At 39.3% G+C, this 27,151-nt stretch overlaps 1 protein-coding gene across 5 annotated transcripts in view; it reads left to right on the plus strand.

Annotated features, from left to right (window-relative positions):
- Window positions 1-27,151, plus strand: part of MCF2L2 (MCF.2 cell line derived transforming sequence-like 2) — a 493,994-nt gene that overhangs the window by 147,301 nt on the left and 319,542 nt on the right. For all 5 annotated transcript variants that reach the window (XM_077487886.1, XM_077487887.1, XM_077487884.1 and 2 more), the window contains exons 9-13: window positions 690-804; window positions 6,349-6,468; window positions 7,784-7,975; window positions 8,567-8,758; window positions 10,457-10,634. In XM_077487886.1, the coding sequence (XP_077344012.1) occupies window positions 690-804; window positions 6,349-6,468; window positions 7,784-7,975; window positions 8,567-8,758; window positions 10,457-10,634 (797 nt within the window). The remainder of the gene's footprint in view (window positions 1-689; window positions 805-6,348; window positions 6,469-7,783; window positions 7,976-8,566; window positions 8,759-10,456; window positions 10,635-27,151) is intronic.

Genomic DNA, 27,151 nt, shown 5'->3' on the forward strand with positions numbered 1-27,151 from the left:
AAAAAATTTAAGCCCTTGTACACACAGTCGGACATTCCGACAACAAAATTCGTCAGATTTTTTCCAACTGATTTTGTCCGAAACTGGTGTTGCATACACACGGTCAGACAAAGTTGTCGGAAAATCCGATCGTTCAGAACGTGATGACGTTCGTTCATCATGACGGGCCAATAGCTTTGGTCTAGGAATTTGATCTGAGCATGCGTGGCACTTTGTCTGATCAGAATTCTCTACAAACAATCGGACAAAGTCTGATCGAATCATGTTGTCGGAAATTTTTTATATCCAGCTCTCAAACTTTGTTGGTCGGACATTCCAACGTAAAAAGTCCGATCAAGCCCACACGCGGTCGGATTATCCGACAACACGGTCTGATCGGACATTTTATGTTGGAATGTCCGACCGGTTGTACAAGATGCTTCTGAAATTATTCAGGATTCACTGATAGGGGCATTTGATCTGCAATTAATCTCCATCTGACCTGCACTTGACCTGCTTCAGGTGGGATTTGCATTCTCAAAGACTTGTGTGGGAAGGCAAAACCTGCCTGAAGCAAACAAAAGCACATTGACACAGGCTGTTAATGTTATCCAGGTTAAGAGGTTACATGTACTAATATGAAAGTTTTGTATTTTGGGTGCTAAGCACACATGAATATTCTCTTTAATGTATCTATTTGCTTTCTGCAGATTACTGGCCCAGCTGGATGAGACAGAAAAAGCATTCAACCAGTTCTGGAGTCGCCATCAGCTAAAGTTAGAACAATGCTTGCAGCTGCGACACTTTGAGCATGATTTCAGAGAGGTATGTTATACCAGTTAATATGACATTGTATGCATGTTCTCTATAGTGGTTCAATACTGGGGAGTGTTAATTTGGATATGGGATGTGGCAAGAGTAAGGCAGAGCAAACTTTTCAGTATGACAGCCACAATGTATTTTTTACAAATAGCTGTGGGCTGGAAAAAATCAGATCCATCCATTGATACAAAACACTATTGTACCATCTGACACCAACATTGGGACACATTTCTCCCACTGACACCAATAATGGGGCACTATTCCTCCCTATGATACCAACTATGGAGCATTATTCCTCCCCCAAATGTGGTGGTGTTTACCCCACTAATGCCAGGAACATTTCCACTCACATTGGCCACAGTTTGGCCCTTCTAAAGTCTGAAGGAAAATAAACTGTCCCTTTGTTTAGAAAGTTTAGAGACCATTGATTTAAATGAATTAATACAGTACTTTGAGTTCTAAATTCATCAGGATATGATTTAGAACAACGGGAAAATACTTCAGTAAAACAAAGCAAAGAAATTTCAAATAAAATTGAGCCTTTCAGGGGCTCAATCATCAGAGACTCCATCATCAGAGTCTCCATCAAAGCCCCTCTTACTTAAGAGCCCTCCTCATATAGCACACTCACAGACAGGTACAGTATGTGGTAGAACCAGAAAGTCACTTTATTCAAACAATACAGATATGCATTGGTATAGTGTTCGTCACTCATTGCTACCTACAGTAAACAAAGTCAATAGGAGATTATTTCAAAGAGCATGTGTCATGGTAAGTATTCTGTTCATGCTTTTAGTAACCATCAACAGCAAAGAATGACACCCGTAATTATAGATACACACACATGAATTGTTGCCATTGGTATTAATAGCTTAGAAACCAAAATTGCCATCTTACAATCATATTCTCTTGCATTCCTTAAATCAGTCTGACTGAAGGTTTATTTAGAGCATTATGCAAATACGTGTCCTCTGTTGACTAGCAGCTTAGCAAAAGCTTAGCAACAGTACAATGTATACTTTTTTATTATGGTATTATTGGACACATAGATATGTCCTTTTCTAATGCTGCCTATCATCTATTGGCCTTTAGTAAAATAATATGTATTTGTTTTCTTTGTCTCATCTTCACTGATCACATAAATAGGACACATAAAAAAAGAGTACAATGATTGAACAGATACCTGATAGGCCGCACACTAGTAGAGCAGTTGCTCCAGAGCTTTGTAAATGAGGTAAGGTTTCACTTTGCAAAGAGTATCCAATCACGTGAAAGTAAAATTAAAAAAAATGCATTTTTGCTTGCACATGATTGGATGATGGAAGTCAGCAGAGCTTCTGCTCATTTATTAAGCTCTGGAGCAACTGCACTTTTCAAAGTGCATAGTCTTTTTGCCTTTAGTAAATGAACCCCATTGTCTCTACAATTAAAAGAAATTGAAAAAGGTTACAACTTATTGCTGCTATGTCCGCAGTTGGAAAATTTCACATCATTTTTTTTGTCACAGTGACCACTCATGAAGAGAGGGACCATCTTCTAATGGGGTACAAACACCACTATAAACCTGTCAAAGGTTTTAACTTTGCCACACACTATCCAAAACTATAGCGGCACTTACTTTGTGCATGTCGTTATTAGGGTCTGTTTTATGCTTGGCCAATGCCAATTTTGAATATTCTCGTTAGAGTGGATCTTGCATGCAAGGTTTTCAAATTTCATTGTGCATCCTTACGTACATCCTCTCTATGGATAATGAGGCTACACAAGTGCATTTGTTGAAGTAAACTCAACAGAGAACATATCTATTTATACATTTTTTGTCACAGAGCTTTCACCCAGGATTCAGACTAATTGGATTCAATTGTAAATGTACGTGAATCCTCGGGTAAAGTTGTGTCAATCTTGTAGTAGGGCGTTTTGCTATAAATAAAGCACACAAGTTTCAAAGTTGTAATAAGGAAACATTCACCTCCATGGGCGTGAATATGAGCTGTATGTCACCAAAGGTGAATTTTCTGTTTCGTAAAAAATCTTTCTGGGGTTAGCTGTTATTTGATTTACCAAACTTCCAGGAAGGACAATAATCCAAATACAAAAACAAGGGAAACCATTCTGGTAAATCCAGTCTGTTTGTTGACTTCTGTTGCTTTTGTTTCTTGAAAGATGTGCTTGAGAAATTTTGACAGTTAATATGTTATCATTAATAGTTGCAAACTGAAATGGAAAGTAATTTTAATTATATTAAATTACAAACTGACAAATATTAAACAAACTTAAATTTTCCTTTTAAATTCGGAAGAGAACAACATTCTAACAAAAATGACAAAATATGAAATAGTTAGATTCATCTTCCCATGACTAATCTGAAGATTTGGACTAATTGTATTATTTATATACCTTTATTATGAAGGAAGGACATTAGCTCAGTGCCATGTCTGATGAGACATTTAGGGCTTGTTCACACTATATAGGTGCATCCAAGAATGCACAGTTTGTGCCTGTCTGCCAAACGTGTGGAAATGCACATAAAGTACGATAAGCACAAAATTGTCACACACCAAACCACATAGTACAGTGGTAATATAAATTATGGTGGCCTCAACCGCACCCACATTTGCTAGATGCATCAGGGTCCCTTTAAGTATTATCAAGACAAGAGGGTTAGGAGGGCATATACCTTTGGAAGTATTTTGTTGTATTGGTTTGCCAGAAATTCAGAGCTGTCCTTTTTTCTTCCCATACTTCCTGTGTTATTTAAAAAAAAAAAAAAACCCTAGTTTTTATTTAGGATTACATAATAATTAGCATTTATGTTGTGGAGATCTGAGAGTGGGAGGTTATAGTCAGTTTAAAAAAGACACTGGGCAGGGCTGACAAAACTCTTGTTTTTAGAGTAATAATATCGATATTTCAAAAATTCATATTGACAAGGAAAATTCCAAGAAAGTTTGTTCAGTTCTCGTGTAAAAACTCAAAAATTGATTTAATAATAAAAATAGCAAAATATTACAAGAACAATATCAAAGTATAGAATTTCATTAATAATGTATTATATTCTTAAGATGAAGATTGAATCGGATGTGTGATTGTGTGTATGTAGATGTGGCAGAAAAGTCTTGTGATGTGTCTGCAGCAAATCTCTCTGTTACTAGCTTTTTATTCCTAAATTCAGCCCCCACCTTCTCCTGAAAAGGCTGGCTTGTCTTATAGTATCTCTGAGCTTTATAGTCCTACAGAAAATTGTAGGCTTTTAATGAGACATAGCTACCCTCTCTCCTCACACAAGGGTGGGGGTTGATATTCCTGAAGAGTGACCAAAAACGGTGTGTAAACATATTTTACATATACAACATACGTTTCCTAACTTTCTAAAACGAATACTACATAAATTTATATGTATTTTATATTCATTGAAAACCCAATGTTAATAAAAAGATCCTAATCAAGAAATATTGTAGTATAAAGAAATGATGATCTTAACTAAAACTTTGAAACGTTTTCATCTTAAGTAATGTAAAACCTTCCTTCCCATCTGTGATGGGAGGAGGTGAGAACTCAACTCACTCTTAATTACTAACACATGTTGACTCTACATATAACTGCTTATGAAGTCTATAACAATGTATATTTTCACAAATATAAAAGTCTATATATAATTTTACCTTATCCATACATAGAAGAGATATAAATATATATATATATATATATATATATATATATATATATATATATATATTCAACTCAATTTTTCTGAAACAATCTCACCCATTCATTCATTTGTTAATTGATTAATATTAGATTCGAACAGGGGCTGAGTGCATTTCTGGCAAATCAAAAGGGTATTTTGGTTCCCTTGCAGAGAATTTATGTTACTTATTTCTGTGCAAAACAAAAAAGACTCACTTGATTGCAGTGTTATGGTGTGAACAGGGCACATAGAGTGTTATTTTCTTTGTCTTCTTGAAAAAACAGGTGCAGAAAAACTAACATGGTGAACAAAGCCTTAAAGGGGCGTTCTGGCCGCAATGTGGTTTTTTTAAAAGTCAGCAGCTACAAGCGCTGTAGCTGCTGACTTTTAATAAGGACACTTACCTATCCAGCGAGCCCGCAATGTCAGTCCCCTGGGGCCAATCCGTCCATCGGATCGGCTGTCAGCACCACCATCTTAACCAAGGGAAACAGGCAGTGGAGCCTTGCGGCTTCACTGCCGGTCTCCTACTGCGCATACGCAAGTCACGCATCGCTTTGTGAATGGCCCCGTTGTTTTCTGGGACACACACATATCCCAGAAGGCAACGGGGCCACTTGCTGAAGAGGAAGAAGAGCCGAGGAATAGGAAGAGGCAGATAGGGAAGACTGCCTAGCAACAGGGGCTTCTGGTAAGTTAAAAAAAAAGTTTTGTTTCAAATTCTTTTTAAAAAAAAAATTAAGAATATTAATGCTATTTTTTATTTTAGGGTGGCCCTCCACTTTAAGGCTAGGTTCATACTATTGTGAATTGAGTGCGGGGTTTTCCACATCCATTTCACAATAGTAGAAGATTTTGAGCCGGTTCACATATCTCCGCAGCAGCTCCAGTGCAAATATGCACAGGAGTCCCGTGCGTCTTTTGGTCTGCTTCAGGTCCGAATTAAGCCAAAAATTTGGGCTGAAATCAGACCTGAAAACGGTGAACAGGGACACACCAGACTCCTGCTGTGAGCCGCATGTGAAGATAGTCTAAACCCAGCCTTAAACATAATGAACTTTAAGCTAATTTATAAATAGCCACTATCTATAAATTAGCAGCTCTCCCATTTGAAAAAAAAGAAGGAAAGCTTTTAACTGATTGTATTAAGTAATTTTAGTAGCTCTAAATTTAGTAGGCCTTGTTCACACCTATGCATTTTTTAGTGTATTTTCAGTTTTGCAGAAACACACTACAGTCCATTTACCATGGTTTCCTATGGGTCACGTTCACGTCTGTGCATTTTATGCAAAGGGCCAGGGAATTTTGTTTCTGGTTCCATAGACTCAATGAATCAAAAGCGTGTATTGAAAAATGCAAATTGCATCTGGAATATGCAAACTGCAATCTGCATAAGTGTGAACCAGGCCTCAATCTGCATCCTTCTTTACCAATCGTATCTATCTCCTAACTTTCTGAGATGGTAAAGAGGGACACCTTTAGCCCAAGGTATGTTGCCAAAGGACACACCCCTGACACACCCCCAGTTATGCAGATCAGAAGGAATGAATATGCATGGAAATTCTGTCCTTTTTACCACTAATTTACCTTCATTACGGCCGGTCAAAACAAATGTAAGAATTCAGAGGATGGATGAAAGGTTTACCATAGTACAACATATAATAGTTTGGGGAGATAAATAATACATTGTTTAAGGAGGTCTTTACTTTTAGACCAAAATGAAGGACTAATGAGCAGGAAAGAGGGACAGAGGAATTTTGAAGAACATTCCCTCAAAATGAGGGACAGTTGGGAGCTATGATCTTGTAATAAAATGTAATTGCACAGGACTGACTTAATCTCGGTTTGATTTTCCATAGCTAAAGCTTACTCTGGATGCACTGATGGATACTCAAGCTGCTTTCACAGACATTGGAGATAGCGTATCCCGTGTAGAACATCTTCTGAAGGAGCTGAAGCAGCTGGAAGAAAAAGGACAGGTAAATCATAAATAATAAAAAAAAAATATATATATATATATATATATATAAAAATTATGAATCAATATACTACAATATTATTTGGATTTATAGAATGAGTATCAATCAACTTTTCATATAGGACAAATGGACCTATCCTTACAGGGAACTGTTCACAGGAATAATATAATTCATGATTGTTGTATTATCTGTATGTTTATCTTTTCTCATTCCTTGGAGTTACTGCTAACCACCTTTATAAAAATAAATATATGGTGGATGAGACTAAGGCTCCATTCACACTAGTGTGATTTCAGATACAGCATAGAATCCCATGGCAATGGAAATCAATTTGTTTTCAACAGTGCCCATTAACTTCAATATAACTTGCAGGCACAGCAAGATTTTGTAAAGGTTCTTGTGCTACTTTGTTGCGATTCCAGTGTGATTTTGGCCCCACAGAATATGCAAACTACATCCAAGTAGCATTTAGGTTGCACTACATAATCACACAAAAAATCAGGTCACAGCACTGTGAACTTAGCCTAAAGCCTCGTGCACACGATCGGATTTTCCGCAGAGGAAACCTCAGACTTCTGTCCGAAGGCGTGTGCCTGGATTTTGTCTTGCATACAAACAGCAAGGAATTGTCAGCCAACAAACATGAATGTAGTGACATACTACATGGTTTTTGAAACGGGTTGAATGCCAACACGTTTTTATTGAACTGGCCAATGTCACCCGGCATTCAACCATGTGTATGGGGATTAGGAGGCAATACATACCAGAAAGGTCTGCAATTACACATTACTTAATATTATTACTGACTAGGCAGGAAGCCAATAGAGCAGGTTATTATCTGATCTGATGCATTATATACAGTGCCGAAAATATGCTACTGTATGTGATAAGCGCTTGAAGAAGCCGGTAATAAAAAGGTCATATGCCTACAGTACATAATATGACAACTAGTGGAGCACTGTGTAGAAAGGATAGAGAACAAGTTATAGAATATTTTTTTTTATCATGGAAATGCATCTACTATATGATGATTTCTAGCATGAGTCTCTGTGGCCCTCGATAGGCAGCTGCAAAAAGAAGAGGAGGGGGTTCTAAAGTGGGAGCCCTAAACTGTGGTGGAGGAGCAAAGGGTAGCACTGCGGGGCCCCTGCCCTTCCCAAATCCTTTGAATGTTGTGACTCCTGTTCTTACACCAATGCACTTAGGTCGGTTTATACATGAATATCCTTTGCAATTATAAGAGCTAGGTTGATATTCTAAAATAGCATTAGTCTCTTTTGATTACTTATATTCTGTCCTCTTGATTACTTCCAAGGAGTTATTGGAAAAAGCCCAGTTACATGCTCTTCATGGGGATCAGCTGATTCAGAACAACCACTATGCTGTTGACTCCATCAGGCCAAAATGTATAGAGCTGCGGCGTATATGCGATGACTTCACCAACGAGGCCAAGAAAAAGTATGACATACTAAGGAAATCACTGGATTTGCACCAGCAACTTGACAAGGTGAGAAGACCATGCATAATGATTTAACTATGCTGGTAGCTACCTGGATCCTTCTAATGTACTGGCCATTTTTATTAAGTTGAGGGACCATTTTTTTTTTTGTTCTATTAGTTCGTTATTAATTCCATGCAATAGCAGGCAAAATTAGTTTATGTGAAACAGTAAGGAGTATCTCCAGCTAGTTTTGGAAAGATTAGAAAAAGGGTTGTATCCTATTTCATGCTTTTAGTGCTGTTTGCTAACCCATTAGGTAAACTTACCTGTGCTTTTCACCTAGTGATCATGTTGCTACAGGCAAAATTGGTATGTGTCACACAGTAAAGAGTGTCTCCAGCTAGTTTTGGAAACAGCAGGAAAGGTTTGGATCCTATTTCAGGCTTTTAGTACTGTTTGCTACTTCATTGGGTAAGCTTAAAATTGCTTTTGAGGAAATATTGCATCACATCCCGGATTTGTGCGAACATAGTCACCAGGATAGGAAATGAGACAAAATCTTCCCAACAGCGATGCAGATAAATATTTGGCTGTAGATTAATTTAACTTGACGTGACCCTTACAAGGATATTTTTTATTGCTTTATATGATTACCAGGCTAACCAGTGGTGTGAAGATGGAATCTATCTCTTAGCTTCTCAAGCTGTAGACAAGTGCCAGTCACAGGATGGAGCAGAGTCAGCACTCCAGGACATTGAAAATTTTATTGGTCGCTCAATGGGTCACCAGCTGTCCAATCCAACAGAACTCTACCACAAATATGAAATGATTCTCTCCTCTGAGATAAAGGTAAGTGTCATGTTAAAAAATTCGAAAACATAAGTCATATTGTACAATAACACTATATTACTATCATAACCATTTTGTAGTTTATCCCAACCCCACTCCCTCACTGTAAATTAATATAATTTCAGCAAGTACCTCATGCCAAGAGATTATTAATAAAAGTCCATGTTCCCCAGCTGCAGCATGCTTGGGAGATTGCTCTTATCCCAATGATCATGTTGCACAGGGTCTCTGGGGAGTAGAGCAGTGTAATCAGTAACCACCCTGAATGGTTAGCAATCAAAGGATGACAGTTACTAACCATTCATAGCGAGCACAGTAAGAGCAGTAAAGGTTTGTAAAATTATAATTATAAATTATTGTAACATTATAATTGTAAATTATAATTTGGTTGTATTTCAGCTAATTTTGTAGGATTTTTAAATTATCTGTAAATTTCAGCCATTGTACCGGAAAATTCTCTATACATATATTTATTGTGCATACAGGACTACTGTATGTATCAACATCTATACATACTTGGGGTCCCTGTATTCAGAAAAAAAGATTTTTTATGAAAATAACATGATACTTTTTTATGTTATGAAAATAGAAATACAGTTTTCCCCTTATTATGCTAGTGCCCTCCGACTTCCTTATTATTCACCTAGACGAGGATGATATCTGCACTGCCTTCCCACTGCCTCCTGGGATGCCTGGATGTCAGATATCTCAGGTGGCATTCATTTTACAATTCATAAAACTCTCCAAGATGGAAACATGTATACAAATGACTTGTGCCAGAGTGCCAGATCTCTGTCTGAGACAGTAGGGGCCGACTGCAAGAACCAGAAAGAGATCGCCATCTCCCCATGACCAAAAGTAAGTTGGCATTGCAGGGCGGGACCTGGATTAGAAGAGTGACACAGGAGAAGAGAGTTGCGTTTGATCCACTGGGCATATAAGTAAAAAGCACCTAAATTTAAGGAGAAAAGTATTTTCATTAGGAGGTGGAAGTTCATCTTTAATTATATAAAATATGTTATGAATTAAACGAACTGGATCTGCGTTCTTTTGCATTTTATTCCTTTTCTTAACCTATAAAAATATATGTGTCCCTATTCTCCGTTTCTGGGACAAATCAGGGCCAAATATTTGCCTGAATTTTGCCCTGAAATGGAGCAGTGTGCAGTGCGTTCCACAGCCGACACGGAGATATGTGAACTATCTCCATAGAGAGTCGGTCTCGTTCTCCTGCTATGCAAATTGGATGCAGCGAAACCCCCATCCAATTTGCATCATTGATGTGTTTTGAGGCCTGCATCATTGATGTGTTTTCCAAAACTGAACCAAAACAGCAGGACATCATAGAAGTCTATGAGAAAGGGGAAAGCACAGCCAACCCATTTGAAAACTGCAGGTTAGCTGCACTTTGCCCAAAGCATAGCAGGACTGCACTAGGGCAGTGTGAAGTCGTCCTAACTGTAGGAAGAAAAGTTCACCAAATCTACTTCTACTGTATGGGTCTGTATGTATGTTAACCACTTTTGCCTGAAACCCAACTTTAACTACATGCTTGAACAAGGCTGATTGCTGTTGTTGCTGATGTACTGTATATGAATATGTAAATAAATTATTGTAAAGCAGTACATTTTCAAAAAGAATATAATTATAATATTTTTAAAAAATACTGATTGATGTTTAACTTGTTCTTTATTCCAGGCAAGTGTTCAAAAAGTACTACAGAAGCTGACTGATGTTCAGGAAATGTTTGAAAAGAGACAAGCAAGCTTAAAAAAACTAGCAGCCAAACAAACTAGACCTGTACAGCCTGTAGCTCCACATCCTGAGTCTTCACCAAAGAGAGCTTCTCCTAAGACAGCCAGGCCAACATCTCTAGGTAAGTTGATAGTGTCCATCACACCTTAATCCAAGTATCTACCTACAAAGGAAAAAGTAAACATGATTTCCTTCTTGTCATCTGAAGGACTCAGGAATTCAGATACAGTTGAGTTACGTTGCAGCCTACAAAAAGTTTGGACCATAGCAAACAGAAAAGTTGTAAACCAGCCATCAATATAAGCCCTCCTCTACCCAGCATGTCTCAGACTTTGCTAGTGTTCTAAGGGGTATACTGTAGATGTCCTTTCTTTAGCTCCAATGAGAAAAGTTTGGCGGGTGGATCACCCTAGATTTTGTTTGGAGGACTTCATGGGTCCCTTTCACCTGAGAATTAACCCTCCTTCTTTGGGTGGTCAGCATCTTCATGGGTGAGGTGCACCAGATACCTTTGCTTGCATGGTCCTTAATCAGAGAAATTCCCTTAGCATTTTGGAAAGATTCCTGTCCCTTGCTCTACAGCTGTTGATGCTTCACAGGATCAACACATGGATGGGGTCAGGGTTAGTCAGGTTCTTCAGGTTTCCTGGCTGGATGTTTTACCTTCATCCTGAATGTTTTCTGGTGAGCCCAAGCTCACCAATCTGGGAGGTCTGATTTTTATTCCTGCCTACCCTTGTGGTGGTGTCTTCCTTCTATCATGTTGACTTTGTATGATCAACCCTTATGTTCACCAATGGTCTTAGAGGTCTCTTCATGCACTGCTGTGACACTGTGTAAAATCTACTTAAAAACAGAATGCAATGATTTTCAAATCTCATAAACCCATATTTTATTTACAATAGAAACATTAAATGTTTAAACTGAAAAAATGTACCATTTTAAGAAAAAAATAAAGTGATTTTGAAATTGATGGCAGCAACACGTCTCAAAAAAAAGTTGACAGAGCAACAAAAAGCTGGCAAAATCTGTGATACTAACAAGGAAACTCTGGAGGAACCTTTTTTGAATTAATTAGTGTAGCGTCCTCACTGTTGCTGGTGTAGGTAAATTTAGCCCCCCCCCCCCTCCTGTATGCAAAGGATAATGTGGTAATTGAGACTGGACAGTGCTTCATAGGCCATGGCTCTGTTACCTCCCTGTCTTCTGAAACTCACTGGATGTTTCCAGAATGTAGTGGGCAGAGGGACAGAGACTGCAGCCTGAATATTCATGGAGCTTCCACCAATCCCTGGGAGCCAAGAAGGTGGGGAAGCAGCCCCCACATACTCAGAAGCTTGGCAATCTAGAAGCAGAGTGCAGGGTCTAGCCATCTAGAGGTGACCCCTGTGCTGGGGGGCTTTGCCCCCCTGAGGCAGAATAGAAAGCGCAAGAGGAGAGAAAGAGAAAGGAAGTTCCAGGACATTACTCAGCTACAATTTCAGCTAAGCTCAGCTGAAAACTTTAAGCCAAGCCAGAAGCAGCCTGTTCAGCAAAAGGCCAGTACAGCAGCCTTCTGGATTCTCAAAGCTACTTAAGGAGACTGAGTGAGTACAGGCCAGCCATACACCCAAAAGTAGGAGAGAGAGAAGTACAATACCTAATGTGTCTGGGATCAGGGGTAACTTAAGTGCAGACAGCTAGGAGCACCAACACACCTCTAACTTTGGGCCAGGTGCTACACAATATAGTCAGGTGCTGTGTCTTTGGGGGTTTTATTGCCTGTTGCAGCTTCGCCGTTACTCACAGTTCACTTTGGATTATAGCAGCCAAAGACTTTAGCAGGTCCTCAACAGTTTGTTTGGAGTTCGTAATTTCTTCAGTTCTGGGCATCCCAGGTACCCCTAAACCCCATCCAAGATCTATGTTCCCAAAATAAACACTTAAAACCAAAACCCCTGGACTGTTTCTTGAGCCATTGGAGGAAAGAGTGTGGAAAATTCCTTTTGCCTAGCTGTGGTTGCTATGTGGGAAAGTAAGCCCGAAGTCCAGCAGCTCCTTCGGGGGTAGCGCTATATTAGGTTAATGGGCAACAGGTCAGTAACATAATTGGGTATAAGAAGAGCATCTTAGAGACTTAGAGTGTCTCAGAAGTGAAGATGGGGAGAGGTACATCAATCTGTGAAAGGTGGAACAATTTCAGAATAATGTTCCTCAAAATACAATCGCAAAAACTTTAAATATATCATCTACAGTACATATTCTCATCAAAACATTCTGAGACTCTGGAGAAATCTCTGTGTGCAAGGGACAAGACTGAAACACAATATTGGTTGCCTGTGATCTTCTAGCCCTCAGACGGCACTGCATTGAAAACATGCATGATTCTCTTACAGATGGCACTGCATGGGCTCAAGAATACTTCCAAAAATCACGTCAGTTTTCTATGCCATGCCAAAAATAAGATAAAGCAGATCGACATCCACCACCCCCACCTCCACGTTTTGTTTTTCACCCTTACTTACCATAAGGTGGTATCTTCACATTTCATGTACTCACGCATCCAGCAGACCCAGCATTGTCCCACTGAGGTCCAGAGAAACACCCCCATAACAGGATATTACCACCTCCATGCTTTACTGTAGAAATTGTGTTATTTGGCTGGTGAGCTGTATTGGATTTCCACCAGACATATTGTTTGGTGTTGAGGCCAAATAATAACATTTCTGTCTCATCTGACAATTACACCTTTTTCCATATGCCTCAGAATCTTCAATGTGCATTTTGGCAAAGCTCAGTCTTGAGTGTATGTGGCCTTTCTTTAGGATTGGCTTTTTTTGTGCAACCCTCCCATACAAGCCACATTTGTGGAGAATTTTTGATATTATTGTCACATGCATACAATGAACACTCTGTCATAAATTCCTGCAGCTGCTTCAGAGTTGCTGTAGGCCACTTGGTAGCCTCTCTGACCAGTTTCCTTCTGGCCCTTTCATCCAGTTTGTAGCGACGTCCTGATCCAGAGAGGGTCTGTGTTGTACCAAATACCTTCCACTTCCTAATAATAGACTTCATTGTGCTTCTAGGCATTGATAAAGCCATTTTCCCATCTTCTGACTTGTGCCTGTCTACAACTTTATCCAGGAGATCTTTTGACTCTGTCTTGCCATCCATAGTTGATTGTTTTCTTCAGTTGCACTACCAGGGACTAAAATGCTCAAAGAAAGCCCTTTTCATGCTGAGCTCATCAAAATGACTATAGTTGAAAGTCAAATGGCTTTGTGTGTCATTGAGAAAGTGATTAGCTACACCTGATTGAGTTTATAAGTCATTTTTAGGGGGTGGTGATCCTTTTTCCAACTCAGTGATTCTGTTTTTGAATAATAAAAAAAAAAGATTCTGACATGTTGGTGTTATATTGTTCACTTGGGTGTTAAACATTATATCGAGTAAATACAGCTGGATAAATCAAAAAATGTGTCTGTCTTCATTTCAGGCTGCAAAGCAACAAAATGTCATTATTTTAAAGAGGGTGTTTCTTTTCTGTACCCACTGTAACTGACTATCCTGCAGTCCAAACCGTTCATCAACTGAAAATATATCTTGAAACCAGAAATACAACCAAGAAAACTCGGTACTGTTGAGCAGTTAGAATACTATATTAGGCAAGAATGGGACAACACTCCTTTCCCAAAGCTTTAGCAACTGGTCTCCTCAGTTCCCAGATAAAAGAAGGTTTTTGAGACGTGTAGCTGTCATCAATTTCAAAATGATTTTATTTTGTTTACTAAAATTATAAATTTTCTCGGTTTAAACATTTGATATGTTTTCTATTGTGAATAAAATATGGGGTTTGAGATTTGAAAATCATTTCATTCTGTTTTAATGTGGATTTTACACAGCATCCAAACTTTTTGGGACTTGGGTTGTATATTCTCTGGTGTACTTCACTTAGCAAGGTTGGTTGTCTGGCCAGGCAGTCTCCTTTAGTTTCGGAGTTCTATCTCCCTTGCTGCTAATGGCTAGGGATATCAAGCTTACGGCATTCTGCAAAGACAACCTAGTCTTTCTTGCCTGGACATTTTTTTGGAATAGGTTTGCTCATATGACCTTTTCCTTGTGGGGGTAATCCCCAGTGTTTTTTTTTTACTGAGTTTATGGGTCCTTTCTCCCATTTTCGATAGTTTCATTTTTGCTCCGCATTTCTTTGGTGGCTTCTGGCTAATCAGTTTCCTGCTGGCTTAGGTTCAGTATTTTCTTCCATATGGAGTCATTCTCCTTATGTGGTGATCTTCTCCATTTTGGTCTGGAGCTTCAGGTTGAGTCCCCATGCTCTCCACAGGTTTTACCTCATCTACTTATATTTATGCCCTTAATACTGTTTTACTGACCAGAAAACCAAGGCATGGTGGAAAGAGGAGGGATTATACTTGGGGCTGGCATATGAGTTTTCTGTTTGTCTGAAACTGGATCTCTTTGTGAATACCCACTGGATTTATTTTAGTGCTGAAAGGCATGATAAAGCAGAAAACAGAGAGTGCACTGGCCTCATTGAGTATGCACCACCATTTATTTAAAATATAGGATGAAAAATACTCACAAACATAAAATGTAAGCCAACACAATAAAACCTGCTTGAAAGTGTGAATGAAAGGGATAAGGTATTCAAAGTGCATGTCCAGCATTGACAAGTGGCAACCCATAATGATTACAACAAATGGCGGATGTGTTCCCCAGATCCAGATGAGGTGCCGGAAATGTCTGCAAGTATAATTAGTCTTATATTTTTAATAAATGGTACTGTGTTTCCTGTGGCCAGTGTACTCCATGTTTTCTGATCTGTTTGCTATATCAGATTTCCCTATCTGTCACAAGAGCTGCCTGCCATGATGGTTTTTACAAGCAGATCAACACTACCTGTACAGAGGAATCAAATCCTTGGAGAAACTGGGTTTTGGCTGATCATGGTAGAAAAAGGGCAGGTGATGTAGAATGGACCATCTCTCAGGTGAATTTTCAGAAACGGAAAAACAGAATAATGCAAAGAATTTTGGCATTGCTGTAATGTTGATGGCAGCGATTTGCCCGATGAGATGCTAGCTATTCAGGAACTCTTAAAATGTAGATTAAAGTGAATTCGTTAATATTAGTTAATATTAACTAAAAAAAATTTGAAATCAACCCTCAAAGCATAATTTTCTGTTAATTATTTACTTTTCTATTCAGCAGACAAATGTAAATAAAAGCATTAATCAAAAATCTGAAAAAAACAGGAAGTAACATTTCTTCCTTGATCATAAGGAAGCAATTTGCTTTGGTATAGCTATTTGGTTGGAAACAGACTTAGCTTTGTACTAGATATACTTGTTTAATGATAAACTATTTCAGGATGTATTCCATGCATTACTACTGGGGTTCATTTAGTTTTTATTACCCTGGTGTTGCATACACACGGTCGGACAAAGTTGCCGGAAAATCCGATTGTATGGAACGTGATTACGTTCGGTCGTTACGACGGGACTACGTTCAGGCTAGTAGCCAATAGCTTTGGTCTCGTAATTTGATCTGAGCATGCATGGCACTTTGTCCGATTGGAATTCTCTACAAACGATTGCATAAAGTCCGATCGAATCATGTTGTCGGAAAATTTTATATCCAGCTCTCAAACTTTGTTGGTTGGCCATTCCGACTGTAAAAGTCCGATAGAGCCCACACATGGTCGGATTATCTGCCAACACGGTCTGATGGGACATTTTCCATCGGAATTTCCGACCGTGTGTACAAGGGCTTATATAAATTATTATGGGCAACTTAGAACTTTTACAAATCTTTGGTAATAATGGTCATTACGTAATTGTACTCAGTGGATCAGCATGTAATGGTACAATGGCCACTATACAAAAGCCAATATGTGATGGTCTATGCATAATAGTAAGATATTCTCTAGTATGGCAGCCCTTCTGCCTGACACGCAATGACCAGGGCCATCAAGAACCTCAGTCAGATCTGGATTGGCTTCCTCTATGCTTCTGTTTAAAAGATTAGTTTAACATAAAATTCATGAGGTACATCTGTACTTTTTTTTAAATGCATAAAGCCCATGTTTTGCTTGTCACAGATGGATCTAAATGCAGTTGGTTCATCAGGGACTATCCGAATTTTCGATCTATGACCGTTCCCACTTGACAGAAGTTGCCTTAATGAACAACTTCTCTCGAACGGGACTGTTGGATAACTTTAATTTGATCAAGGGCTGCAGCCCTGATCAGTGTATTCTGACAGCGGAGGAGTCCCTGCTGTCAGAACACAAAAGCAAAGCAGGTAGGATTCCTTCATCCATTTTTTTCAATCAGCCCGCTTTTTGATAAAAAAAATGATGCATGTGTGGCCAGCCTAACTTTTTTCATCACTTTCCCCACATTTGCCAAACCTTTTATACTGAATAAACTAAAAGACTAGACGAAAGACCGCACCTAGCCACAGTGGGGGAGATTTATTAAAACTAGTGTACACAGAATATGCTTCTAACTTCAGCTTGTTCAAGTAAACTGTAACAATAAATCCTAGAAGCTGTTTGGTTACTATGCACAGCTGCACCAGATTCTGCTTGCACCAGTTTTTGTAAATCTCTTCCAATGTGTTTGTCCATCATCTAACACATGGACATTTGCAAACACTAGGAACTTTCTTAGCTTTGTGGAAACAATATACTTTACACAGTTGCTGCTTGTCAGATTGTTTGGGAAGTCTGAGAAGGTCCACACCTATTACCAAAGTTCATTTTTCTTGCTGATCCAAGGTCCGTTTTAAAGTTATTAAGACAACTCTAGCATCCTGTATGGTAATCTTTGTATATTTGTTTAGCAAATAATTTGAACAGGTATTTTCATTTTACAACAGTCCTGCAGTACGTATCCGTGTGGGCAATGTTAACTGGTGAAATATATGAAGAGGAAGTCTATATTGAATATTTTTTTGATGTTTGAAAACCTGAGGCCACTGAATCTGCTAAACAACTCTCTCACTGCACAGACTTTAAAGCCCCATACACACTATCAGATTTTCTGCTGATTGTTGTCTTCAGATTTACCAAAACCACGTAGTGCAAGGGCCTGCCTGATTGCATACAAATTGAAACTCCTAAGGTTTGACCTCATATTATAAGGTTTTGGTAAAACTGAAGGAAAAATCTGCAGAAAATGTGATAGTGTGTATGGGGCTTAACAACTACAAACATTTAATACACTGCAAAAATATTTTTTTTCTTATTGTATTGTGTTCAAATGGCACTTGAAGAGTAGACATATTTTGGACCTATTTGTATGTAGAACAAAAGGTACCATTGAAGCAAAATGCTACTTTTATCAACATTTCCATATTTCCATGCTTAGATGTTCCAAAATCAGTTGTAGCACTACCCCCGAAGGAGCTGCTGGTTAAATTTGGGCTTACCGTTACCTTCTCTTCTGTTCTCCTCGTTTCATGTCTAGGGGTGTCCTGTGGTAAATGGCCCAGTAACTCGAGAGACTGACAACAGATCCACTTGAATGGATTTTATTTGCAAAACGTAGACAATGAACAGTCTCTTAAATTGGGATCAGAGGGTTGGAAAGGAAGTTCATGTACGCTTATGCCACGTACACACAACCGGACTTTTTGACAGTAAAGGTCGGACAATTCGATCGTGTGTGGGCTCCATCGGACCTTTGCTTGCCAAAAATCTGGCGGACTTTAGAAATAGAACATGTTTTAAATTTTTCCACCGGAACTCCGCTGGACCGAGAAATACGTTTGTGTGTATGCTAGTCCAACGGACAAAAAAACGAAGTTAGGGCAGCTATTGGCTACTGGCTATGAATTTCCTTATTCTAGTCTGGTCATACGCCATCACGTTCGAATCCGTTGGACTTTGGTGTGTTTGTGTGTGGCCAAGTCCATTCATTCGAAAGTCCTTAGGAACTCCACCGAAAGTCCGTCGGAAAGACCGTCGGACCTAGTCCCTCGAAAAGTCCGGTCGTGTGTACGCGGCATAAGTGTCAAAGTCAAATGTTGAAGAACTTGCTTACTTTGACTGCATCCAGAGAATAGCCATTCACAACTGGATGTTCACGCAAGTTGGACAGTCCCTCTCTGACAAGGTGCTTACTCAGGAACAAGTCTCAGCCACAGACGTTGTTGTAGAACATACAAGATATGTCTCTGCCACAGACGTTGTAGAACACGTAGAGAAACTAAACTTGAAAAACACTCGTAGGATACCTGGATCTTTCAGCCAGCTTGCCGATATCCACGACACCGGATTCTCTTGGGTACTTCAGCCCTTCCAGGCACTTACTAAGAAACCAACCCAGAGGTGGTCTTCTTCTGAAAAGTCCTCCCCTGGAATGCTTGAAGTCACTGGGTCTCTCCCAAGCCGGAGACGGCACCCAACCACCTCGGAATACTCCTTTAGTTTCCTTGCCTCGGGTTAGCCAGCCCGAGACATCAAAATCTGGTGGATCCGCACCCCAGGTCATAGCCTTCCTGGGGGCTGGTCAGGAGGACCAGGACCATGAAGTCAGTAAAACATTCTGGACCGGAACGCCGAACCACGTGATGTCCGCATCTTAACCACTTCCCACCCGGCCAATCTACATATACGGCCGGGTGGGAGCCGTCTACTTCTGATAGGACTTTCAGGAACGTCCTTCAGAAGGAGCGGGATCGCGCGCATGCCCGCGCAGCGGCGCGATCCCGATGTGCTCGTGTCACCCGGACACGGCACATCTCAGATCGGCAGGAGGGCTCTGTGATTGGCCCTCCTGATCACACGACGGCCGTGTCCAATCACGGCCGTCATGTGATGTAAACAAACAGCCGGTTGCTAGGCAATCGGCTCCTCCTCTCCTCAAACAGAAGTCGTCGCTGAGGAGAGGAGAGCAGATCGCTGCAGCCGGCTGATGATCAGTGAGTATAATCTGTTTTTTACAGCTTTTTACTCACTGATCACCAGTCTAGTGTAAACACACAACACACCACACAGTATAAACACAGTCCCCACATATGTCCCCAAAACACACATGTCCCCAAAACATACATGTCCCCAAATAATAAAAACACATGTCCCTAATAATAAAAACATGTCCCCCACATATGTCCCACTAAAATCACATGTCCCAATGATTATCTGCACACATATGTACGTGATCACCTGCACACATATGTACATGATCATTTGCGTACGTATGTCTGTGATCACACAAACCAATTATTATACACTTAACGGAATTTTTTTTACTAAAAACATGTAGCAGAATACATTTTGGCTTAAATTTTATGACAAAATTTGATTTTATTGGATTTCTTTTAAAATAGAAAAAAGAAAATATGTTTTTTTTTCCAAATTTCCGCTTTTTTTGCGCTTATATCGCAAAAAATAAAAAACAGAGTCGTGAATAAATACCACCAAAATTAAGCTCTATTTGTGCGAACAAAATGATAAAAATTTCATTTGGGTACAGTGTAGCATGACCGCGCAATTGTCACTGAAAGCGCTAGAGCGATGAAAGCTGAAAATTGGGCTGGGAAGGAAGGGGGCGAAAGTGCCCTGTATTGTAGTGGTTAAATACCCTCTGCCAGAAAGCACAGCGAGAGCACCACTCCCACTGGGCGGGCTCGAGAGAGTAACTTAAGCACCTAACCAGACCATAGTTCTATGCCTGCCAGAAGAGACAATGCCCCCTGTGGCCAGGCTGAACATCTCACAGTCCAGTCAGACTGATGCTGAAGTCAAAATTTAGTCAATTGTACCCAAACCAAAACTGCAGTTCAGGCATAACTTTAACATTGAAAAATGCTTAGCGCGTGTGTCAATGTCAATTGCGAGCATGCATGAGGGCATTTACAAAGGAGGGGCCAGGAGGACCAGGGTGGGACCTGAGAGGAGGGGGTTCGTGGCTGCTTTGTGCAATTGCACACAGCAAGTAAGTATAGACATGTTTGTTATTTTTTTAACTTTACCTTTACAACCACTTTAAAGACAATTGTTCGGTTTTCTAATCATTGGTGGGGTCAAAATCGACATTTGCGAAAATGCGAAGGTGGCAGGATGGAAAATGTTTCTCAAACTAACAAATTTCTAACAGTGAACGCAGTTTTCATTCGGGAAAGCCTGTTTGCGTCATCATCGAATGTTAAAAGCAAATGTTTTTCACATGAATTTTTGTACACGTTTGTATGAAGGATTATTCAAAAATCAACTCGTGTATGACCAGCGTTACAAGGGATATTCCTTGCATTGAATAGATTCCTTCAAACTTCCTGCTGAGTCAAGAAACAGATGGCAAAAAATGTAAAAAAAAGAACTGACAGTGGTTTTAATCCTCCCCTACCACAATGAAAACAAAGTTTTGGCTTTAGATATACTTTACTCATTTTATGCCATTATAAGAATCGAATGCCCTGTACACACGGTATGAAATTCCAAAGGAAAAGGTCAGATCGGATTATATTGTCAGAAAATCCGATCGTGTGTGGGCTCTATTGGACTTTTTCCGACGGAAAAAATTTGAGAGGAGGATCTAAAATTTTTCAACAAAAAAATCTGATTGTTTGTAGAGAATTCCGACGGACAAAGTGCCACGCATGCTCAGATCAAATTACGAAACCAAAGCTATTGGCTACTAGCCTCTACGTAGTCCCGTCGTACGCAACGAACGTCACCACGTTCCAAATGATCGGATTTTCTGACAACTTTGTCGTGTGTATGCAACACCAGTTTCAGACAAATCCATCAGAAAAAAATCTGACGGATTTTGTGGTCGGAATGTCCCCGACCGTGTGTTCAAGGCATAAGAGACAGGCAGCCGTGAATACATTTATATTGGTGTATTTATACTGAATTTAACACTGAAAACCCAGTCATTTGAACATTAACCTTGACGGGCTGCATAGAAACAGTTCCATGGTTAAACAAGAGAGGTTTTTAGGGCTATATGTACAATATCATCTAAATACAGTAGTTTTTTTCTGTGCATATTCAGTCACCATGCCAGGGGCAGCATATTACCAAAGAGAGAGATGGACTTCATGACATACATACAGATAGAAGATAATAGCACATTCAACTAACAAAAAGCAAATACGCTTCCTTCTCCACTTCATTATTTCAAATGTCCGCCCCATTCATTGCATATCAGTTCCTCCACTTCTGGGGAAAAAAACTATCTGGGGTAAAACTGGGAGTCCAAGAGTGTCACTAATGAGTGAATTTTATATGGATTCATATTTGGCTTATATGACCAAGGTATCAGGGGTTTCTTCTATGCTCAGACAGGGTCATTTGTTTATTACCGGAAAGGATACATTTGTAACTGTAAATTGTAGATGTCTTTAAAGTGTAACTCCACTTTTGTTGAGAAAAAAAAATTCCCCTCTGGGTGATCTATGTACATTGCAAGGATTATAACAACCATTGTTGGAGATTCCTAACTTTTAGTTTTTCTGAAGAAATCCCTGTGTGTTTCTCTGTGTCCATGTGGGAAAGTGAGTCTAATGGGCATGGTTTCATAAGTATCAATCAGCTGTGGCACCTGCAGAGCACGAACGAGGAAAGCTGCTGGGCCTGCATTCCCTTCTATTGGGAGTATCTCACCAAAAATTACATTTTTGTTCCAGGGGATGCCTGAAATCAGATTTGTATCTTGTGTGAGCCAATCACACAAGCAGGAAATTATGTTTCTGGGGTGTGTCCAGTACACATACTGTGTACAGAACACCTAAAAGTAGTCACATTTCATTGCATTATCAGAAAATTACAGCGGCTGCAGATTGAAAAGGAAAGGTAATTTTTAATAACATTCGATTACAACATGACTTGTGTCACAATTGTATACGCTATTTTATTTTTTCTTTAGTTGCTATTTTTTACCCCACGAAAGTGGAGTTACCATTTAATAAGGCTTTATTCAGATGGGTGATGACAACCATCCTGTGTACAGGCCCCCTTTGTTATCATGCCTGCCTCTTCCTCTGGCTGCACGCGGGCAGCCTATAGAAGTGAATGCAGGTGCAGCAGTTGCATGGACACAGCTCGTGTGATAGACGCAGTGTTCTGTCAAGCTGGTCTAAGAGGAGGGCGGGACTTTTGTCACAGCGCGGCCAAAAGTTTCAGAGTCAGCTCAGAGAGACAGCGGTCTCCACTGTGTAACCCTTGTACACACGGTCGGACACTCCAACAACTAAATCCGTAGGATTTTGTCCGAAACTGGTGTTGTATACACACGGTTGGACTAAGTTGTTGGAAAATCCGATCGTTCAGAACGTGATGACATTCGTTCATTACGGCGGGACTACGTTCAGGCTAGTAGCCAATAGCTTTGGTCTTGTAATTTGATCTGAGCATGCATGACACTTTGTCCAATCGGAATTCTCCACAAACGATCGGACATCCGATCGGATCATGTTGTCGGAAACTTTTATTGCCAAGCTCTCAAACTTTGTCCGTCGGACATTCCGACGGAAACAGTCTGATGGATTATTCGACAACACGGTCCGATCGGACATTTTCCGTCGGAATTTCCGACCATGTGTACAAGGGCTTAGGGAGGGAGAGATGGGAGCGCTGCAGCCACAGTTAAAAGCGGCCCCAGGGCAAGCCGCCTAATGTCCGGTATCCCTGCCCTCACTCGAGTATAAGCCGAGGGGGGGGGGGGGTTTCAGACTAAAAAATTGGCTTATATTCGAGTATATACTATAGTATGAGGAATGTGGTAAGTGTGTGAAGGATTGGTCTGTCGTGTCCTAAATAACAAATGAGAAAAAAAAAAAAACAAATCGGTGAAAATTTGCATGATATACCCCTCGTTGACTTTAGAGACAGACCAATATTTAAAGTAAAAACATTTTTTAATTGTACATCATATTGAAAAAAATATACAAACAGATCTAAAAACAATATTGAAATAGTATACAAAAAGCTTCAACGTGCATACCATATGATACCATTGACATTGCACCAAGCATGGTACATGGAGGCTACCCATGTTATGATGTCAGACTAGCTACCATACCAGGTGGCGTGGACACCTGACATGTTTTGGACTATTGAGGTTTTGTCAATTTAAAATATATAGATGTGTAGTTATTAGTACAAAGCAATCTAATATATAACATTTAATTAGTACATAGAGTGCCTTGAAAAAGTATTAATACATTCATTCATAATTTTCCACATTTTGTCATGTTACAACCAAAAACACAAATGTATTTTATTGGGATTTTATGTGATAGACCAACACAAAGTGGCACATAATTGTGAAGTGGAAGGAAAATGATAAATGGTTTTCAATTTTTAAATATCTGAAAAGTGTGTTGTGCATTTGTATTCAGCTCCATTTACTCTGATACCCCTAACTAAAATCAGCAGACCCAATTTCCTTCAGAAGTCACCTAATTAGTAAATGGAGTCAACCTGTGTGTAATTTAATCTTCGTATAAATACAGCTGTTCTGTGAAGCCCTTAGGAGGTTTGTCAACGAGGGGTATATCATGCAAATTTTCACCAATTTTTCTTTTCTCATCATTCACAATAACCCACATTTTAAAATCGAACTTCATGGTCACCAGTCACCAGAACAGGAAGGAAAGCCAAAAAAATAAAGTCAGGAATTTTATATAAAAAAATTAATAATTAAGGATTTATAGAATACAAACAGCGAGGAATTTCAGAATAAAAATGATGAGAAATTTATGAATAAAAACAGCAAAGAATTTTAGAATAAAAAAAAACAGATGAATTTCAGAATAAATACAGCGAGGAATTTCAGAATAAATACAGCAAGGATTTTCAGAATAAAGACAGCAAGGAATTTTAGAATACATGGAAAAAAGGAGAAAATACTGCGCTAACCTAACAAAAAAAACTAAATTAATCTAAATACCCGGAAACAGCGATTATTCTGGTGTGATACACACCCACAAAGCACATAAAACAAAAATTACAACCGCTCTCTCCCATATAATAAACCCCAGTGGAACTCAACCACCATCTACTATGACTAACAAAAATAAATAATAGTGAACAAATAAAAATCAATCGTTATACATATACATAATTAGTGCATATACAGTGTAAACAATTTCACTCAAACAAATAATTATAAAAATTCATTGAACTAAAAATAAATTAAATATAAACATAAATAAATTTACACAATTAAATAACTTATAAGGTGCTTGAAGATAGAAATGTGCAAACATCAAATTAAAAAACACACAAACACACGTGCCCAATAAAGTGTTCTCAGATAAACGAAAAATAAGTGCAACAGTCCATTAAATTGAAGATATTCCTCCAGTTAAACTCAGTGTAGAGTATAGGCTTCCTTCACCACCACTGTGCTGGTTAACAGTTTTAATGCGCGCTTACCAAATCATAAAGAAATCTGGGCATATATGATTGAGATTCCCAAGGGACCATCAAATCAGGACAGCATCACACCCTTCCAAATGACTTCCAATGGTAGGATCAAAACAAAATCATTAAAACAGCGTTAAATGGCGGCCGGCAAAATGAGCGCCCAAAAGTCACGTGATAGCTTCAACACGTCAAGACCACCCTATGTCCGTTTCGTCATATATGAATGAATACAGGCAGCAATGAATTTTAGAATAAAAATTATGAGGAATCATAGAATAAAAGCAGTGAGGATTTTTTTAAAGAATACATTTTTATGGAAAAGTGGGGCACATATGCAATGAAAAAAACAATGGAGTACAACAACACTGTCAACAATGCATGAAATTACAATTGTTAGAATCAGCAACGGGTAGCTAACAGAACAAAAGAGGATTCTTAGAGGACCGTAAAGACTTCCGCTGGCTGCAGGCTCAAGCCGCTACTTGTTTGGCTGTATTACTGGGGGCTAACTAAACAAGAAAAAAGCAGAGCCCAAAACCAGGTCAAGCTCAGCGAGCGTTGTACGCTGAATTTAATTCCTCAGAAAATTAGTAGCATCAGGCATCAGTATGATGCAATAGGTGCCACTTTTGTAACATAAAATGGGGAAGAGTGAGGAATTTTAGCATAAAAACATTGAGGAATTTCAAAATAAAAACAGCGAGAAATTTTAGGATAAAAACAGTGAGGAATTTCAGAAAAAAAACAGCATGGAATTTTAGAATGTCTCAGATTTTTTCAAAATGAAAATTAAACCGTTTTGCCTAAAATTTCACTTCAAAGAAACTACCGATGTTGGGTTCAAAATGAATTCCAAAAATGTGTGCAATACATTATTTCCAATGAATTGTAATCATTTGCCAGTTAAAATACATATCCAGGCAAACAACAAAAAGGCTCTAGATCTGCTTGTTGCCAAAAGATATTCAAGCAAACTTGTACATAGTGCTATACACCCCTTTCCTTCTCACTTCTTTGTTAATTGCACATAAAGCCATAAAGCCCCTTTGAAGACATTCTTGGCATCTAAATTTGTCAGATTTTTTGATGTCTCCTATATTAGAATTATGGTAGCTCCAAGGTATGAATTTAAATATTTCCAATGGGTTATCTTTACAGACAAAGTTAATCATGCGATTAGCTTGTACATTCCAGAGCAGACTATCATAACATTATGTTTTTAAAGTGGAGTTCCAGTCCCACCAATACTGTTTTTTTTTTTTTTAAACATTCCTCCGTACTTGTTTAAACATATATAGCAACATTTGGAAAATGTCATATGTGTAGTCCTTGTAGTTTGTGTTAAAATATTTGAAGACTAACCAGATCTCAGAAGCAGACAGGTTCCATGTCATCTGTGGGCATCTGAAGCCTTCTTCTCTTGATTTTCAGGATTTGGTGCAGCTGGCTACTCACGCCTGTGCAGTGAAGCCACTGAGCGGCGCTCTCTCTTCCCGACAGGCTGCCATAGCAATTCCGGCATCGGTGGAAGTTCCCACCCTGTTGCTATTACAACCTGTCAAACATGACATCCCGGTCCTCCCAGAGTGCAAATTACATGAGATTTCGTCACTAGGCTATTTACAAGGACTTCTGGGATACATGATGCCGCTATTCCAGGAGCCCTTGCATATCGCATGGTGACGCAATCGCTTAGGCGGCCGAAAAAAGAGAAAAAAGGTATTTACAAAGACAAAACGTATTGCCGTTTATTACAGCATTCAGGATGACAGTAATTGGACTTTCAAAAATTGGGTGGAACTCCGCTTTATCAAGAGCAACTAAGGTGTTCTTGTATTGCAGCAATCCAGACTAAAAAATAATTTACGTTACAGTTTTGTTTTGTGTGAATTCTTCATGTAGAGTTAGAGTCATACAAAATGTAGGTCTCTGCTTAATATATATAATATATAATCCCTAGCGATTAAAGCGGTAGTAAACCCGCTGAAATATTTTTTTTTTCATACCTGCAAGGGAAAAGGCATAATTAGCTAGTATGCACTGCATACTAGCTCATTATGAAATACTTACCTTAGAACGAGGCCCCGACATCTCGCCCGATACACGGCGAGGGAGCTGACATGTTCCCTCGGCGTGTCTTCCGGATATTGCGGCTCTGGCGCTGTGAGTGGCCGGAGGGGCGATATCGTCACTACCGCGCACGCGCGCGGGAGATTTCTTTCAGGCAGGGTCCAGCCAGCCGAGAAACCCCTGTGCACATG

The sequence above is a fragment of the Lithobates pipiens genome, unplaced genomic scaffold (genome assembly GCF_037356315.1).
Source record: "Lithobates pipiens isolate NorthernLeopardFrog02 unplaced genomic scaffold, aLitPip1_a1.2 Scaffold_18, whole genome shotgun sequence".
Lineage (NCBI taxonomy): Eukaryota > Metazoa > Chordata > Amphibia > Anura > Ranidae > Lithobates > Lithobates pipiens.